We start from the raw sequence: 16,142 nt of genomic DNA, 5'->3' as shown, positions 1-16,142 counted from the left end.
TCGGCCGCAGGATGTGCTCGATAAAGGCGCTTTCCTCAATGGTCTGTACGGCTGTCGTAAAGGGGCATCTTCGTCTTAAGCGTGCGTGCCAAGGAGCGCCCGCAGAGCAGAGAAAGCCACACAGACGGCTGGGTGAACATCTGTCAGCGAGATGCATTGTGGTTGGCACAATGTGCTCCAAGCCCGTTCTGGACTTCCCCTTGGTCGACTGGGACTTAAACGGGTACCTGGTTTGGTGACAATCAGCACCTCACACTCTCGCATCAATTCGCAACCCCAAGCCGACAACAGGTGGTCACCGACCTAAGCACTACCCGGGCTCGAGCCTGTTTAGCTGCCAACGTGCTGACGGGATGGGATGAATTCCGGGTGATTCGGGCATAGGCAGCATTGCATCATCACCGTACGCACAGCTGATAAACACAAAGACAAAGGTCCCCCGTATAGGCTTAACAGACTATTGGGACAAGTGCTGTTAGCGAGCACCTATAAAGGCCGGCACGGTACACGAAGGGGTGGGTGGCTAGCACCACGCCTGGCCGCCTTTGTCTCCCCAGTTTACTACACACCGCACCAGGTACTCATTTGAGGCTGAGTCGACCTAGGGGAGGCCCAGGACCGGTTCAGATAATCGTCACCGGTATTGTATCGAGCAGATACTGCGAGGGATTGCTGCATTGTGGCTTGTGGTCAGAGGCGTATTAGGGTTCATTATGGACAGACGTACAGGGTCACGGTTCAAGATTACGGGTGGACAGGGTTCAGTTTGATCAAGTTTCGGCATTGTTAGGAAGGTTTATGTTTTGGCAGGGTTAGGTTTAGACGAGGTTAATGCTTATTCTGGTTAGTTGTGTTAATAGTTATGATTAGGCAGGGGTACGGATTAGACTGGTGACTCGTGTTATTGCCCCCCCCTACCCCGCTCTCCCCCCCCGCTCCTCCTCCCCGGTCACAGTGACCCAGGCTGCTCGCCAGGACCCACACTGCCCTGCCCGGGTACATTTAAAGGCGGTGGAGGGGAGGTAGGGAGGGTCTTGAGCTTTGGCGCCATTCACCAAACGAGGCCCCGGTGGCCTGGGGCCAACACTGCCAACGGAGTGTTGTGTGCATGTACTGTATGTGAGGGATGTATGGGGGGGGGGGGGGGTAGCGGTTAGCGCTATGCTGCGATACGATACCTGAGTTCGGTGCCCGTGCACGGCCACCAACACCAGTGACGATTATGTCAACCGGTTCTGGGCCTCACCTAGGTCGACTCAGCCTCAAACGAGTGCCTGGTGCGGTGTGAAAACATCACCACTCGGGTCAACACCACGCGGCCCGGCGTGTTGTTGGCCACCCACCCCCTTCGTGTGCCGTGCCGGCCTTCATAGGTGCTCGCTAACTGCACTTGTCCCCACAGTCTGTTACAGGGTATACGGGGGATCTTTGTTGGTTCGGGGAGCGGTGGCGCAGTGGTTGGCGCAATGCCCTACGAACCCCGGTGGGCACCACGGTGGCGAGATGTTAACTACCTCGCCTGGTATACAGGAGGTCGTGGATTCGATACCGACCCTGACGCCTGCTGCTGCTGTATATTAGGAGTTTGTTTTATGTTCTCCCCATAATCATAATTTTCCCCTCCACATTTAGAAACATGAATTTAGAGTATTTGGCTGGTATACATGTCCACATGATAAGCCTCTTCGTTGAGCTATCATTCATGGCCAGGTCGATTCTGAATAAGAGCTATATAACTCAGTGGGCCTTACCTGGTAAAATTAATTAAGTTAATTCCTGCCTTTGATTCTGTGCCATGGCAAACATTAGCGGAGTCATGTCAGAGCCGGTCCGTTGCTTCTCTTAGGTCGACTCATCCTTAAATGAGCACCTGGTGTGGTATGTAATGATCAGAATTTGATTGTGTACCGTGAGGGAAAAAAGTATTTGATCCCCTGCTGATTTTGTACGTTTGCCCACTGACAAAGAAATGATCAGCCTATAATTTTATAGGTAGGTTTATTTGAACAGTGAGAGACAGAATAACAACAACAAAATCCAGAAAAACGCATGTCAAAAATGTTATAAATTGATTTGCATTTTAATGATGGAAATAAGTATTTGACCCCTCTGCAAAACATGACTTAGTACTTGGTGGCAAAACCCTTGTTGGCAATCACAGAGGTCAGACGTTTCTTGTAGTTGGCCACCAGGTTTGCACACATCTCAGGAGGGATTTTGTCCCACTCCTTTTTGCAGATCTTCTCCAAGTCATTAAGGTTTCGAGGCTGACGTTTGGCAACTCGAACCTTCAGCTCCCTCCACAGATTTTCTACGGGATTAAGGTCTGGAGACTGGCTAGGCCACTCCAGGACCTTAATGTGCTTCTTCTTGAGCCACTCCTTTGTTGCCTTGGCCGTTTGTTTTGGGTCATTGTCATGCTGGAATACCCATCCACGACCCATTTTCAATGCCCTGGCTGAGGGAAGGAGGTTCTCACCCAAGATTTGACGCTACATGGCCCCGTCCATCGTCCCTTTGATGCGGTGAAGTTTTCCTGTCCCCTTAGCAGAAAAACACCCCCAAAGCATAATGTTTCCACCTCCATGTTTGACGGTGAGGATGGTGTTCTTGGGGTCATAGGCAGCATTCCTCCTCCAAACACGGCGAGTTGAGTTGATGCCAAAGAGCTACATTTTGGTCTCATCTGACCACAACACTTTCACCCAGTTGTCCTCTGAATCATTCAGATGTTCATTGGCAAACTTCAGACGGGCATGTATATGTGCTTTCTTGAGCAGGGATACCTTGCGGGCGCTGCAGGATTTCAGTTCTTCACGGCGTAGTGTGTTACCAATTGTTTTCTTGGTGACTATGGTCCCAGCTGCCTTGAAATCCTTGACAAGATCCTCCCGTGTAGTTCTGGGCTGATTCATCACCGTTCTCATGATCATTGCAACTCCACGAGGTGAGATCTTGCATGGAGCCCCAGGCTGAGGGAGATTGACATTTCTTTTGTGTTTCTTCCATTTGCGAATAATCACACCAACTGTTGTCACCTTCTCACCAAGCTGCTTGGCAATGGTCTTGTAGCCCATTCCAGCCTTGTGTAGGTCTATAATCTTGTCCCTGAAATCCTTGGAGAGCTCTTTGGTCTTGGCCATGGTGGAGAGTTTGGAATCTGATTGAATGATTGCTTCTGTGGACAGGTGTCTTTACTACAGGTAACAAGCTGAGATTAGGAGCACTCTCTGTAAGAGTGTGCTCCTAATCTCAGACACCTGGGAGCCAGAAATCTTTCTGATTGAGAGGGGGTCAAATACTTATTTTCCTCATTAAAATGCCAATCAATTTATAACATTTTTGACATGCGTTTTTTTGGATGTTTTTGTTGTTATTCTGTCTCTCACTGTTCAAATAAACCTACCATTAAAATTATAGATTGATCATTTCTTTGTCAGTGGGCAAACGTACAAAATTAGCAGGGGATCAATTACTTTTTTCCCTCACTGTATGTCTCAATGTGTGTGAACATCAGTGAATGTGTGCGTGAGTGTAGTTTACTGTATGTGAATATCATTCCACATGTAACATTCAGTCGGTGTGTGGCTCGGTGTATTATCGTGTGTTGCTGGGTGTGTTAGCATGTGTGGCTGGGTGTATTAGCGTGTGGTGCTGAGTGTGTTAGCGTGTGGCTGGGTGTGTTAGCGTGTGGCTGGGTCTGTTAGCGTGTGTAGCTGGGTGTGTTATCGTGTGTGGCTGGGTGTGTTAGCGTGTATGGCTGGGTGTGTTAACGTGTGTGGCTAGGTGTGTTAGCGCGTGTGGCTGGGTGTGTTAGCGTGTGTGGCTGGGTGTGTTAGCGCGTGTGGCTGGGTGTATTAGCGTGTGGTTCTGGGTGTGTTAGCGTGTGGCTGGGTGTGTTAGCGTATGGCTGGGTGTGTTAGCGTGTGTGGCTGGGTGTGTTAGCGTGTGTGGCTGGGTGTGTTAGCGTGTGTGGCTGGGTGTGTTAGCGCTTGTGGCTGGGTGTATTAACGTGTGGTGCTGGGTGTGTTAGCGTGTGTGGCTGGGTTTATTAGCGTGTGTGGCAGGGTGTGATAGCGTGTGGCTGGGTGTGTTCGTGTGTGACTGGGTGTGTTCGCGTATGTGGCTGGGTGTGTTAGCGCGTGTGGCTGGGTGTATTAGCGTGTGGCTGGGTGTGTTAGCGCGTGTGTCTGGGTGTGTTAGCGCGTGTGGCTGGGTGTGTTAGCGCGTATGGCTGAGTGTGATAGCGTGTATGACCAGTGTTGTTAGCAAGTGGCACGTATGAAGGCCTCCACGGGTTGGTGACCAGCACTTAGTAGCCATTGCCTACACATCGTACCAGGTACTTATTTGAAGCTGAGTCGACCTAGCGGAAGCCCAGGAGTGGTTCAGATGATCGTCATTGGCGTTGCACCGTGAGCTCGGGTTCATGGTTCGTAGCGCAGCGCGCTAACCGCTGCCCATGCCGCTGGCGCCAAGCTACGGTCAGTTGTCTTCGTTCAAATCTAGATTCAGTTGTCTTCCTTTGGCGTCTCTTGAACCTCGAGACCCTTAAAGTGCGATAGGCGACGCGATTTTAATCCCTGGTTTCGGGGGTGGGAAACTCGTGCTTAATGTGTTGCCAAAGTAATCGTAGCGCACTGCCACAAATACAATACGGTCATTGAACCAAGGTGCCCTTGGTTCAATGACCGCTGCACCCTACGCCTCCCTGCAGCCGATTCGTCATTCGCCTTGACCCATTCTCCTCCGATCCTGCGATCCGACTCCCACGATTCAGTTCCGCTAGGATGGGAGACGCTAAGTCAATCTCCGCTTGGTGTGAGGCCGTACCGTCTATCCCCCCTGCTCCTGCAAACAGGCAGCAGTTCCCTTACTCCCAGCCGTCCATGCTGTCGACTTCCAGTCCCTGCTCAAATCTCGGCTCAAGAACTGTCTTCTCTTCTGCCTACAGCAATCTCTAATTGAATACCTATAATCTCAGGCAACAGTTGGGGGCAGGGCTGTTTTTTGAAAATTTGTAATTGTGGAATGCGTTGACGTCTGCCGAACAAGTCGCCCGTGAAAGCGAGCGTCTTATTCCAGTGGGCTTCACTCAGTAAAAAATAAACTTGTGTGACCACAGTTGCATAACTTTATTGACACCAGGCACAAGCCTGGCGTGCACCTTACCCAGAGAATGTGGCACTGTAAATACTTACGCGAATCAACATCTGCATGATGCACATGCCACTGCGTAACAGCTTGTCCCGAGGTCCAAGAATAGATTGTCATTTAACTTGTATTTGTGATTTAGTCACATTATTCCAAAGGTTAGCATATTCATAGAATGTGCAAGCAGTTGGCCTAACGAATCATAAACAGCCGACTGTATTTATTCGTTAAGTGTCAAGTCAAGTCACTCGGACGAGGCGCATATATTTACCCAAAGGTCACAAGGAGTCTGATTACCTTTTCAAGAGGGTCCTGCAACGGGACGTTTGGCCAACACCAATTGTATTATTGTATGGCATTTTCTCTGGGAGGAAACCCCATACAGACCGGGTGAAAACGTAAACGCTGGACACACAAAGCGCCCGTGCCAGGTGTCACACCCAGGCGGTTCTTGCTGCGAGGTACAAGTGTTACCATTGCAACTCCCTGTGTGAATGAGCGCATGGTCTCTTTACAACCATGGAATGCTATTTAAAGACGCCAGCCAAAAATAGGACAAGTTCTCGCACCTGCCTTTGTTACACGTGAAGGAACACAATTGCCATCAGGCGCGCTGCAGGAATGCCACCAATACGTCACTCCACTAGACATCGCGTTCAAATGTCACCAGCGATGTCACGAAAGCGCTATAACCTTCATGGAAACGCGTTTTTACTAAGCGTCAATACTCGTCTCGGACAGCCTAGGACACGCCAAGATGGTGTTGAAACGATTCTTTACCCGAATCGGTGATGACACAATACCACTGAAACCTTAGCATGGAGCGAGATGTATGCAAATTGAGGTTACGGTACCAGATAATCTTGAGCTCAAATCAACGAGGCAATAGCACATAAAAGCCCGTGCACAATCTACCTACTCTGAGGGCCGCACGGCTTTTCAAGCGTTAGCACACCAGGCTACTCGACTCAGGCACGCATGTCCTTGTCGGTTTACATCAGTACACACATCACCCATGGTTCTGCAACTTAATTTATCTGCGATCAACGTAGAGGCTTCTCGAGCCAACTTACGCTATAAAAAATTTAAATGTTCGTGAATTTCTACCGTGACCAGAGTATGGATTCCTAGTCACGAAAGCTTCAAATAAAGATTGACCTTTTAATGTTTTTGCTCCCGATTTCCATTTGCTTCGTTGTACTTTAAATTTTGGCTCGTAATTTTGGGGGCCCACGTCACTCTTGCAAATGGGACCATCCTTGATCTTTTCCCATCCAACTTAACACAGTTGAAATATTCAAACGGTGAACACTCATTTTAGCAAGGTTTTGACAAAGGTGCCGTTTCGAGTATCACGACTTGAAGCAAGGCGAGGCTTTGGCTACATTTCGAATTGGTAGGGTTCTATTCCCAGGTATGTTGTCTTTAGGGCAAATTTTAACAAAGCACATGGTACAGCTTCCACGACCACCAAGGCCACCCAGTGGCATCGTTTGCAGTCGCCCAGGTGCACATTTCCCAAGCACAGTGGGTTCGGTCCCACGAAAGAACGAGCAAGATAGTACACAACTCGGTGGCATGGAAAGCATAATTGACAATTTTGGTCTTCTCCCACACAGGTTATACCCCCGTTTGGTAATCACAAGTACCCACATTACCCCACCATTCTCCTTGCCGATTAACTCGTGTATACATTTACTGTTGGAAAAGAGCAGAAATCGAACTTCCGTTCAATTCCCAACCATTGCTCGAGCGAGTTAAAGCTGCAAGATTCTTCCACCCACACCAGCAGTTTAATCCCCCCCCCCCCCCCCCCCCCGAGGTTGGCCTCACCCAGCAGGGGATTGACCAAGGATTCTTTATACTGTGAATTGACTGCAACTTGAGCGTGGACCATGGCGAATATCAAAATCGTTGTCCATTTTCAAACCTCAAAGTATCATAATTCATAGGGGCAAAAATTTTGACGTGGCACAATACCAGTGCAGAAAACGCATAGCAGCTCAGACAGAACACTGTTCAATGAACAGACTATATTTCATTAGCACAATTTTTTATTCAGACAGAAGAGATTGCCAAGCAGCTCAGTTTACTCAGTAACGCAAACAGGCAAAATTTTATTTGTGAAGCATTCATAAAAGAAAAAAGCACTTTCTTCTTTTATACCATCACCGACCTAGAAGTACATTAACTACAATCAGCAACACCGTTTACGATTATCAAAAAACACACAAGTACTCAACTAATAATAGCCATGCCACCAGTTGTAAGCCATGGATGCAGAGGCGAGAGAGAAGGGAAGGGGGCGAGTTAAGGGGCCTGGTAGCACGAGAGAATGCAGAATCCGGAGTGTGGTGGCACGAGATAGCCGCGCACGTTGCAAGGCAGCAGGGGGTCATGCCGTACGGGCATCATGCGGAAGCAATGTACGCAGCAGCTTGTGAGCCTGCGCTCTAGACTACAACAGCACCAGCGAGGGCAGAGGCAAGTGGGGTGGGCGTGACTCGTGCTGGCGGGCACCACGCACGCAGTGGCGCCTTTTGCCACTGCGCTGTGTGGGATCCGTTCTGGTTGCGCACGCTGCGAGTATCAGATAGCGTCTATGTCTACATCTGCCTCCTCCTCCGCCTGCACTGGCTTCTTGATGGTTTCCACCTTCAGGTGGGTGGTCTTCTCGTCGTACACCACCTGAGAAAATATGGAGCCATTAAGCTCTAGTCAATGCTATGCAGTATACAAGTGAAGGCCGCTTGTGTTGTGGCCTAAACGTCGTGAGAATATTATTGTGTTATTTTATTTTATCAATTTATTATTTTATTCTCATTCTACGTGACTTTACCGAAAGAACCAAGAGCACACAAGTGGTTTAGTCAATCGCACAGAACATTATGTTGAATACAGTTGTAAGAAGGCCACGAGGTTTGGTGAGAATGAATCACGTCCCACAAACACGGTAAATCCTCCTGTTTCTCTCCCTGCCGTAGTAATGGCCAAGCGATGGAAAAACACTTAGCCACTTTCGAAAGCAGGGTTCGTGTGGCCCTTAACACACGTCGTTGGATTAGCCCCACACCCATTTATACGCGCACGCGCTGCTCGAACCTCCACATCCTTGTCATCGTCGTCTTCATCATCCTCGCCATCCTCAGACTCCTCCTCAGCCTCTTTGAGCCAGTTGACAAAGGGGGCCGCCTTGGTACGGATGTCCTTGGCCAGCTCTTTCGACACGTACTTCTTTGAAACCTGCACGAATGTGCATGCACCTCGTTAAGCATGACGCTCAGACACCATAGTTTGACAATGGGGAATATCCAAACGTATAAAGTCGGCGCACTGTACACCCAAAGTTGACAAGGAAGACCAGGTCTAACGTAACAGAATCTGGGGCCCTTTCCAACAGCTGTCATTCAAAAGTCGGTGCCACCCTTACCTTATCGTGCCAGCCAAGGATGGCCTCCTCCTCCAACAGGTCCGAGTCGTACATGTCCTTGAGAACGTGCGCCACCTTGGGCAACAGCTGGTCCCGGTGGACGCGCACCACGCACTCAAACCCGCCCAGAAGGTACTTCTGGGCCTTCAGGTTGCGGTGGCAAAACTGCAAAGACAAAGCCACGTGATCAACCCAAAAAAGATAAACTACAACATTTGAGGGCACAGATGATGTGTGCAAAGGCCTGCAAGTGTCGGGTGTGCTGGGTGCGCTGGCCTGGCCAAGCAACGATGCCTTGCTCCCACGTGCAGCGGACGTACACGCAGGAAGTGGCGCTTGTACTTCTTGAGCTGATCGCGGATGTTTTCATCGAGCAGCAGCTCTGACAGAATGAGTGGCGCCATGTTGCGCACCTCCAGCCGCTCTGCCTCGGCCACCAGCTCCTTGTCTGCACCCTCTAGGACGCCCTCATCGCGCTTGTGCTGCACATACCACAACATCACCACCGAGCAAGTGGAATCGTGAATTCAAAGAAAGATTTTCTATCGCCAACAAGCAGGATTAGTTAGAAATTAAGTCTCCATCTCCCATTACAAAACTCATCATTCATCGAAGGTTGCAAGAATCCAGTTAGTGCAATGTGGAAGAGGGCACCCGTGCCAATGTCTGGTACCTTGACAAAGTCATAAAAAATGTTGACCCTCTCCTCCAGGGGCTTCTCCAGGTCATCGGTCATGGTAAGAATCTTGGCGTGCTCACTCATCTCGTCCATGCGGCGCCGTTGCGCCTCCTCAGACGTGTCATCGCACCAGTCGTCGTCATCGACTGTGCCAGCCTGAATGGATGAGGCCTCGTTAAGAATCCTGTTTTCACCTCGCCTAACCAGCGCTCACGACTCGCCCACACCCTGCCCTGATAAACAAGCCTAGCTATAGCCGCATACATTCCAGCCCCAAATGAGACCTAATAATACAACCCCCATCTCCGCTCAAATCTCCATCCTACCTACACAATATGCACCCCGATCACAGCCCTCGTAAAAAGGCACCTACATTTCACCTTGCCCAGCAAGCCTTCTAGGACCCATTTATTACATGTTGCCAAATGAGAACATGTTAAGACAATGGCGGAGCCAGAATTTTCAAGTAGGGGGGGCAACCCCTTCAAGCAATTAAAAATGATAGTTAGTAAGGACTTGTTCCTTGCTTTTTATTCGATGTGTGCGGCAATGGCACAAGACACCACCATCACTGTCCAAGTCAAGGATCCAATACCTCACCCCTGCCACCTAGCAAGCGCGCTCTATACATCCGAAAACCAGCCCTTTCTAAAGAAGCCCTCGTAAACACCTTACACATCTCACTACACAACAAGCATGTGCCAATAACCCACACTCGCCATGCCTCGCAAGACCTGGTTTGACCACGCAACCCTCCGTGTACAAACACTTTACACACGACCCACCTCATTACAAACATCCATACAATAGCCAACCTTTGGCTTGCGAGTCATCAGCCATCTCTTTGTGAGCGCTCGCTCACGTTTGATCGAGAGGGGCAACAATGCTAGGTCATAATTAGACCTGACGATGCGTAGTTTTTACCATTGTATGCACCATTACATGACTGGTATTGCGCTGGCCAAGCGGTTTTCATCTCAGGGGCTTTAAAAAACAATGGTTCCACCACAAACACAACTAATCTGTATTCTTTGGTTCTTTCGGAAAAGTCACGTAGATAGAAAAAAATAAAACTAATCTGGGTCCCCCTTTCCTGCCTCAGGTCACAGAAATGAAATGTTTTAAACATGACTTGGGGGGATATTTTCTAACGTTCCATTTAAACAGAATCCAAAATACTGAATTCACTGTAAATGATTTCCATACTGAATCTTTGAAATGCAAATCATGCTACCATGTGCATTTCACTTCACTATAGATATTACTTGCAAGAGGCTTTTTCGTCTGCAAGTCGCAAAGATCGAAATTTACGCCAGTGATCCACAAAACGCCACCCCCCCCCCCTCCCCAGTGCCCAACTTGACGGCGCTACTCACCACCTCAGGGACATCGATGTCCTCTCCGTTGGCACGCTGGTTTGCGTTCTCCGCCGCAGCGCTCGAGACCGAGCCATTCTTCTCGCCTTTTCCTTTCTTGCTTTCCTTCTTGTCCTTCTTGGCCGTGCTCTCGCTCATCTCTGTTCACACAACAAACCGTTACACAAAGTCAAACTTCTGAAATCCATCCCTCCGTTCAAGGTCAGACTTGCCTCTATACCAACTATAATTCACTGCCGTCTACAACTTATTTTCAGCTTGCACTGCGGATTGCTTTGTCCAGAACCACTCCTCCCCCTCTTTTATACAACCAAGACACTTGTATTTTGACCGATTATGAATTCAATATAATTTGGGATTGTAAACCTGAATGTTACTGCATCAACAAGACTATACTGCATTCCCTATAGTAGTGTGAAGCCAATTTTTACACGACCACATTAAATTACCAACATAGCTCTACAATCTAAGTGCCAGTAAACAATGCAGCAGCCTCATGTGAAGCATTTGTTAACCAGAGCATGTTGTGTCTGCATGGACCATGCAAAAATCTACATCCAGTTCCAGTTTACCAGGCGGGTTCTTGAGGATGAAGGTGCAGAGCTTATGTTTTGTGTCCAGCATGCCACGATAGCCACATGCCTTGCAGGATTGACTGATGGTTTGCTTCTTGTGGTTCACATGCTGTTGCACAAAACAAAATATTCCTTTAAGAACACGCAATTGTGGCAAGTGTTGCGAGGAAGCACATATAAAGGCTCGAACAGCAAACAAAGGGGGGCTGGTGTGGTTCGTACTATACTGGCCACCTTCACCACCCAAAATGCTGGAGTAAATAGCTAATCGCACACCACCACTTCCCACAATAATTCCACGATTGCTCTCGTTGCACAACATGCAGCAACTTGCCTGTCTGAGCAAGGCAGCCTAAAAGCCGTTTGCCAGTTCTTGCTCTCATTTTGTAATGATATTGGTCAATCTAATCTGTTCTTCGTGATCATGTGTCAACTCAAGATTGCCGTCAGATTGTCAACGTTATTTTCCACTCCGTAAAGTGACGAACATCCCCAAACCTCCTCAGCCATCCCCCCCGCCCCGTACATTCCCCTCCAAATCCTCCCCCAACAACCACTCACCAAGTCAGTCTCAGGGTTCTCACACTCTGGGCAAAGGACGAACTTCTTGATGAATCCGTCGAGCATGTCCTGCAGGCGGTTCGACTCGTGCGAGCCATTCACTATGTAGCGCTCGTTCTTAGCGTCAAACTGGGTCTGTGCCCCCAGCTCGCAGCCGAAGTACTTGGTTGGATCTGCGACACGTACATGGGGAAGGGGTGGGAGTGGTGAACAGTTATTGTCAGGTGGACAACGGATCCACTCCGGTTGGAAGAAAATGTCTGCGTGCAAGATGCACGTGCGGTTACACAGATCCACTTACATGTTGGAGGCCGATTCAAAGCCTTGGCAACATCAACCATGTTCACAACCACTGTCTTGATGCCATTTCCTTTTCCTTCGACCTGGAGATAGAACAGTGAAACCTAAGTCCAGCAGACATGCGCAATTGGAATCCACCATCTTAGCAAACGAGTACCAATTACACATTTAACCATAAGAGGTAATATCAAAGAATTCAACATTGTGTGCAAACTCGAGCACGAAGGGTATAGGCTAAATTAGACTACCAGTCAACACGCAGCCAGTGACTGGTCTCAAACAGAACCATTGACTAGTTGCTTTGTTTAGCAGAACTTGTGCAAAAGTGTGAATTGGGTTGACATTCACATGGTACATTATAATATATACACACCTGTGTATAATTGCTAGATATAGAACTGCCAACTGAACAAACACTAAGTTTAGCTCTCTCCTCAACTTCAGGTGAAGGTTATATCCAAAAGGGTTTCTATGTGGACAGTCAAAGCCGTATTCGATTCATCTTTAGTTGTTGATTTGTGCTGGGCCAAGGATAGCAAACTGGCACTGCTGGAATTGCTAGCCTGACATTGGGCAATTACATTCATGGGTTGTTTGAAAAAGCTAATTTTAATAAACTCCAAATCATCATGTTGGTACTGCTGCAATTAACATAAATCCATATATCAATTGGTCAAATATATCGCTCGCTTCTACATTCCAGTAACATGCTGGACATCTGTAAGAGCTTTAAGCCCATCGGATTCCTCCAGTATAAATATTCCGATACCGATGCTGGTGGGTCTCGCCTTCGAGTCTCACTTCACCCATCACACCAGCGTGTCTATACCCACACCCAGCCCACCCCAAACCGACCTTCGCTATAAGTCGTGGCATCTTGTAGCGGTAGAATTGGTCGGACACGCTGCGATTAACGTTGAGCGCCATGGCGAGTGGGGGCGCGCGGCCAACGGCGGGCTGTGGCTGTTGCTGCTGTGGCTATTGCTGTGGCAGTGGCGGTAGTAGTGGCGGCGGCGCTGGCGGGCGTGGGGGGGCGGGCTGAGCGGCTCGGCGGCGGCTCCTCCTCTCCGGCTGCGCGGCTCACTCTTCTTACTCTGCTGCTGGCGCTGCGTCTCGGCGCTCGCTCCACACACACAGCTGACGCGGAGCCTCGGCTCGGACATGAAAATCTCTTCCGCGCCGCGGTGGCTCTGCCCAAATGCGTCGCCTCTCGCTCCACTTCGGTTGCAATGGCTGCCAAACAGCTCTGTGTTTGGAGGGGGAGAGAGGACGGGTGGTGAGAGGGGGGGAGGAGACGGGGTCCGACGCGACCCGACGTTATTATGCGCGAGCCGCGTCATTGCGGATGCAGTCCGCCGCTGCTGAAATGGCCGTATCCCCCTCCTCCCTATACGCGCCCATCAATTCATTAGGAGGCGGCGCGTTGACTCATCCATTGACGCATTAAAAAACCGACCCTTTTCACTCAAGTATGCATCAATTACTTGCCATGTGTGATATATGCTAATTGCATGCAGGTGACGCACAAAATACGGCGGCATAAGCAGAGCTAAACGTAGTCAAATTGAAGCAAATCCTCGACTCCCACGTTAGATGGGTGGTTAACTTCATTGCACAAATACCTGTAAACGATGCGCGATTTAATCGACCCATACTCAAGTCGTTCACTTTCGTGCAAATAGGTATTACCAGTTTATACTTATATAGGCGCATGCACTGATAAAACCCATTCAAGTACAGGCAACAGATCAAACCACACGTTGCAACGCTTAAGACTTAAGGACAAAGGCACTATACATCGAAACCGGGCAGACCGTGCTAGGCACATGTACAGTACACTGCGGAGGATACCACGTGGGTCGGGGTGGATCGGAACGAAGGGCCCTCAAAGACTTTGCCCTTGGGAGTATCTAGACCCACGTGTAGACATTTGGGGCCGTCTAAAAGGTGGGAGTCCTTTCTCGCCTGTGCTGGGATTAAACATGATCGACAAGTATTCAAAAGTACAGGTTGGTAAAAGCCACCCCCTGCCCATCAACACGGCTATATACAGCAGGGAGGTCAATGACCACGTTATAGGCCTGGGGCGGATAAAATACTAACGAATTAAATGAAACCACATTTAAAATAACACGGATTGAGACAAAAACTACGAGGTGTTACGCATCCAGTTAACGGAATAGGTGGAAGGGAGGCGCGAAAAATGGGCGAGCGAACTTGAGGGTTAGGCGAGTCATACACGTGGCACGAGTTCGCGTCGGTATAATGGACAAGGGGCGTGCGCTCACCCAAGGCCGAAGACTGGATTCCACGTTTGTTGCGCGCACACGTGGCCGAGTCCGTGTGCACGTTTTACATACACCACGTGGGCGAACACAATTGTCTTTTGTTTCAGGAGTATACGCGTGCAAACGCCAAGGATTCGTTCGCAACAGAATATCTCGGTTACACGCGATTGGGGGGGGGGGGGGAGGTCACACGAGTGGTGACGGTGGGAGGCGATGAGGAACGGAAGCCCACCGACGCACACCTCGCTACGAACCGCGGCGTCGTTCGATCCCCCCCCCATCCGCGGCCACACGTTACGCATTAAACAAACCACCTTTCTCTCGACCCCCTACCCACAACCACCACCCCCGCCCATCCCACACTTAGGTCGACTCGGCCTAAACAGAAACAAGGGCAGGCGGCCGCTCACGTCCGCCTGCGTCATGCAGCGCGGACACGACCACCGCCGCCGCCATCTTGTGCGGGAGGCCTCCGGCCATGTTGGGTCGCGTCGACGACGAGACGAGGTTATCCGCCGCTACGGTAATCGTCGTCGCCGTCAACCACCCACCTCTTTAACCACCGGTCGCATCTCAAGCGAAACAAGCGCACGGCTTTTGTTTAAAACAAACCGTGAACGTCGACAGCGCGGGCGCGCGCTCACGAAATACATCGAAAGCAGCCGGCGGGGTGTGTGTGTGCTCCCGCGCTAAGGGGATCGCGTCAACAAACAGCAGCGCCGATCCAAGGCGTTAAACGACTGCGAAGGAATTATTCGCCACGAAAAACGCGAGCGAGTTTTATTTGTAAACCGAGGACGTACCGTGTTCGCAAAATAAAGACATAAAACCGCCGGGTCGCGCGAGAGCGAGGAGACGGAGGCAGAGGAGGAGGCGGCGGAGGAGGAGGCGGCTGCGGCTGCCGAGGTCCCGACGCGCGGCTCCGTGGAGCAGAGAGAGGGGGGACTCAGACCTGCGGCATTAAACAACCACCAATTACCTTGGGAACTTAATTCAATTAAATATAATTAACGGGCGTGCTTGGTCGAATACCGAGCAGGCGCCATAACAGGCTGCTTGAAAGATTAACACAAACTGATAATAAAAAAAAAATATTCAAAACCAAAAATCTTATATAAAAATTACTTTCAGATATATCGAATTTACCTGAAATGTCTATATATAAGTGCATTAGCGAGATATAATAATAAAAAAGCGCGTATGCTGAGGGGATGGAGGCAGAGCTGCGGCTCTCACCTCGGCGCGGGGCGGGGACTGAGCGCGGGAGCGCGCGCGAGCCCCGGATATGGCACCGCGCGATGTCACCGCGGGGCCGGACGTGACGTGCAGGGCGGGGCGGTTGGAGGGGGGGGATGTGCGGGAGAAAGCGAACGAGGGGCGCGCGCTCTCTTCCAGAAGTTTCCCGCGCAAACTCCGCCCCGCCCCCCTCCCCATCGAGACCACGCCTACCCGCTTCTCCCTATTTTGGCTCCGCCCCGCCCCTTTTACTTGGTTAGAAGACGACGCACCGGAGTATAAGACGCACCACCAAACTTGTACGGCGCGGGTGTCAATGAAGTTAAACCACCTTGGTTTTACACACGTACACACATGTACCGCATAATAAAACGCACCCCAAACGTTTAACTTTAGAATGCATGGTTAAGTGCGTATTGTAATCCGGAGCATAACCAGGTGACTCTATCTTCATGGACAGTTGATGTTGCTCGTGCGATTCGTGGGGAGTGATCTGACCAAGAGCACTGCCCGCGCAATTCAGGAATATTTTGCTGTTTTTTT

The 16,142-nt window shown here is 49.9% G+C and overlaps 1 protein-coding gene and 1 non-coding gene across 3 annotated transcripts; both read right to left on the bottom strand.

Moving 5' to 3' along the window:
- Positions 1 to 7,190: 7,190 nt before the first annotated feature.
- EIF5 (eukaryotic translation initiation factor 5) lies at positions 7,191 to 15,688 on the bottom strand. Of its 2 annotated transcripts, none has more exons than XM_076070536.1 (12): positions 15,600 to 15,688; positions 15,167 to 15,315; positions 12,931 to 13,321; positions 12,077 to 12,158; positions 11,776 to 11,948; positions 11,212 to 11,323; positions 10,640 to 10,779; positions 9,258 to 9,419; positions 8,905 to 9,066; positions 8,585 to 8,749; positions 8,257 to 8,397; positions 7,191 to 7,842 (listed from the first exon to the last, which is right to left on the bottom strand). In XM_076070536.1, exons 3-12 carry the CDS (start codon positions 13,000 to 13,002, stop codon positions 7,744 to 7,746), a joined length of 1,308 nt encoding a protein of 435 aa, XP_075926651.1. In that variant the 5' UTR covers positions 13,003 to 13,321; positions 15,167 to 15,315; positions 15,600 to 15,688; the 3' UTR covers positions 7,191 to 7,743. The 2 variants fall into 2 exon arrangements, with proteins under 2 accessions (XP_075926651.1, XP_075926652.1); XM_076070537.1 differs by lacking the exon at positions 15,600 to 15,688 and adding an exon at positions 15,510 to 15,531.
- On the bottom strand, positions 8,057 to 8,185 carry LOC116947397 (small nucleolar RNA SNORA71). The gene has a single exon (XR_004403673.1). It is a non-coding gene; the product is annotated as a small nucleolar RNA SNORA71 (small nucleolar RNA).
- Positions 15,689 to 16,142: the final 454 nt, after the last annotated feature.

Source organism: Petromyzon marinus, chromosome 29 (assembly GCF_048934315.1).
Source record: "Petromyzon marinus isolate PM22_M1 ecotype Great Lakes invasive population chromosome 29, UKy_Petmar_22M1.pri1.0, whole genome shotgun sequence".
NCBI classification, from domain to species: domain Eukaryota; kingdom Metazoa; phylum Chordata; class Hyperoartia; order Petromyzontiformes; family Petromyzontidae; genus Petromyzon; species Petromyzon marinus.
Note: the sequence above shows the minus strand (reverse complement) of the source record. Positions and strands in the feature narration are given on the sequence as shown.

Coding starts and splice junctions, on each gene's coding strand:
- EIF5 (XM_076070536.1), bottom strand. CDS start 13,002: ATGGCGCTCAACGTTAATCGCAGCGTGTCCGACCAATTCTACCGCTAC. Junction 12,159..12,930: donor TGCCACGACTTATAGCGAAG/GTCGGTTTGGGG, acceptor TTCTATCTCCAG/GTCGAAGGAAAAGGAAATGG. Junction 8,398..8,584: donor TCCTTGGCTGGCACGATAAG/GTAAGGGTGGCA, acceptor ACATTCGTGCAG/GTTTCAAAGAAGTACGTGTC.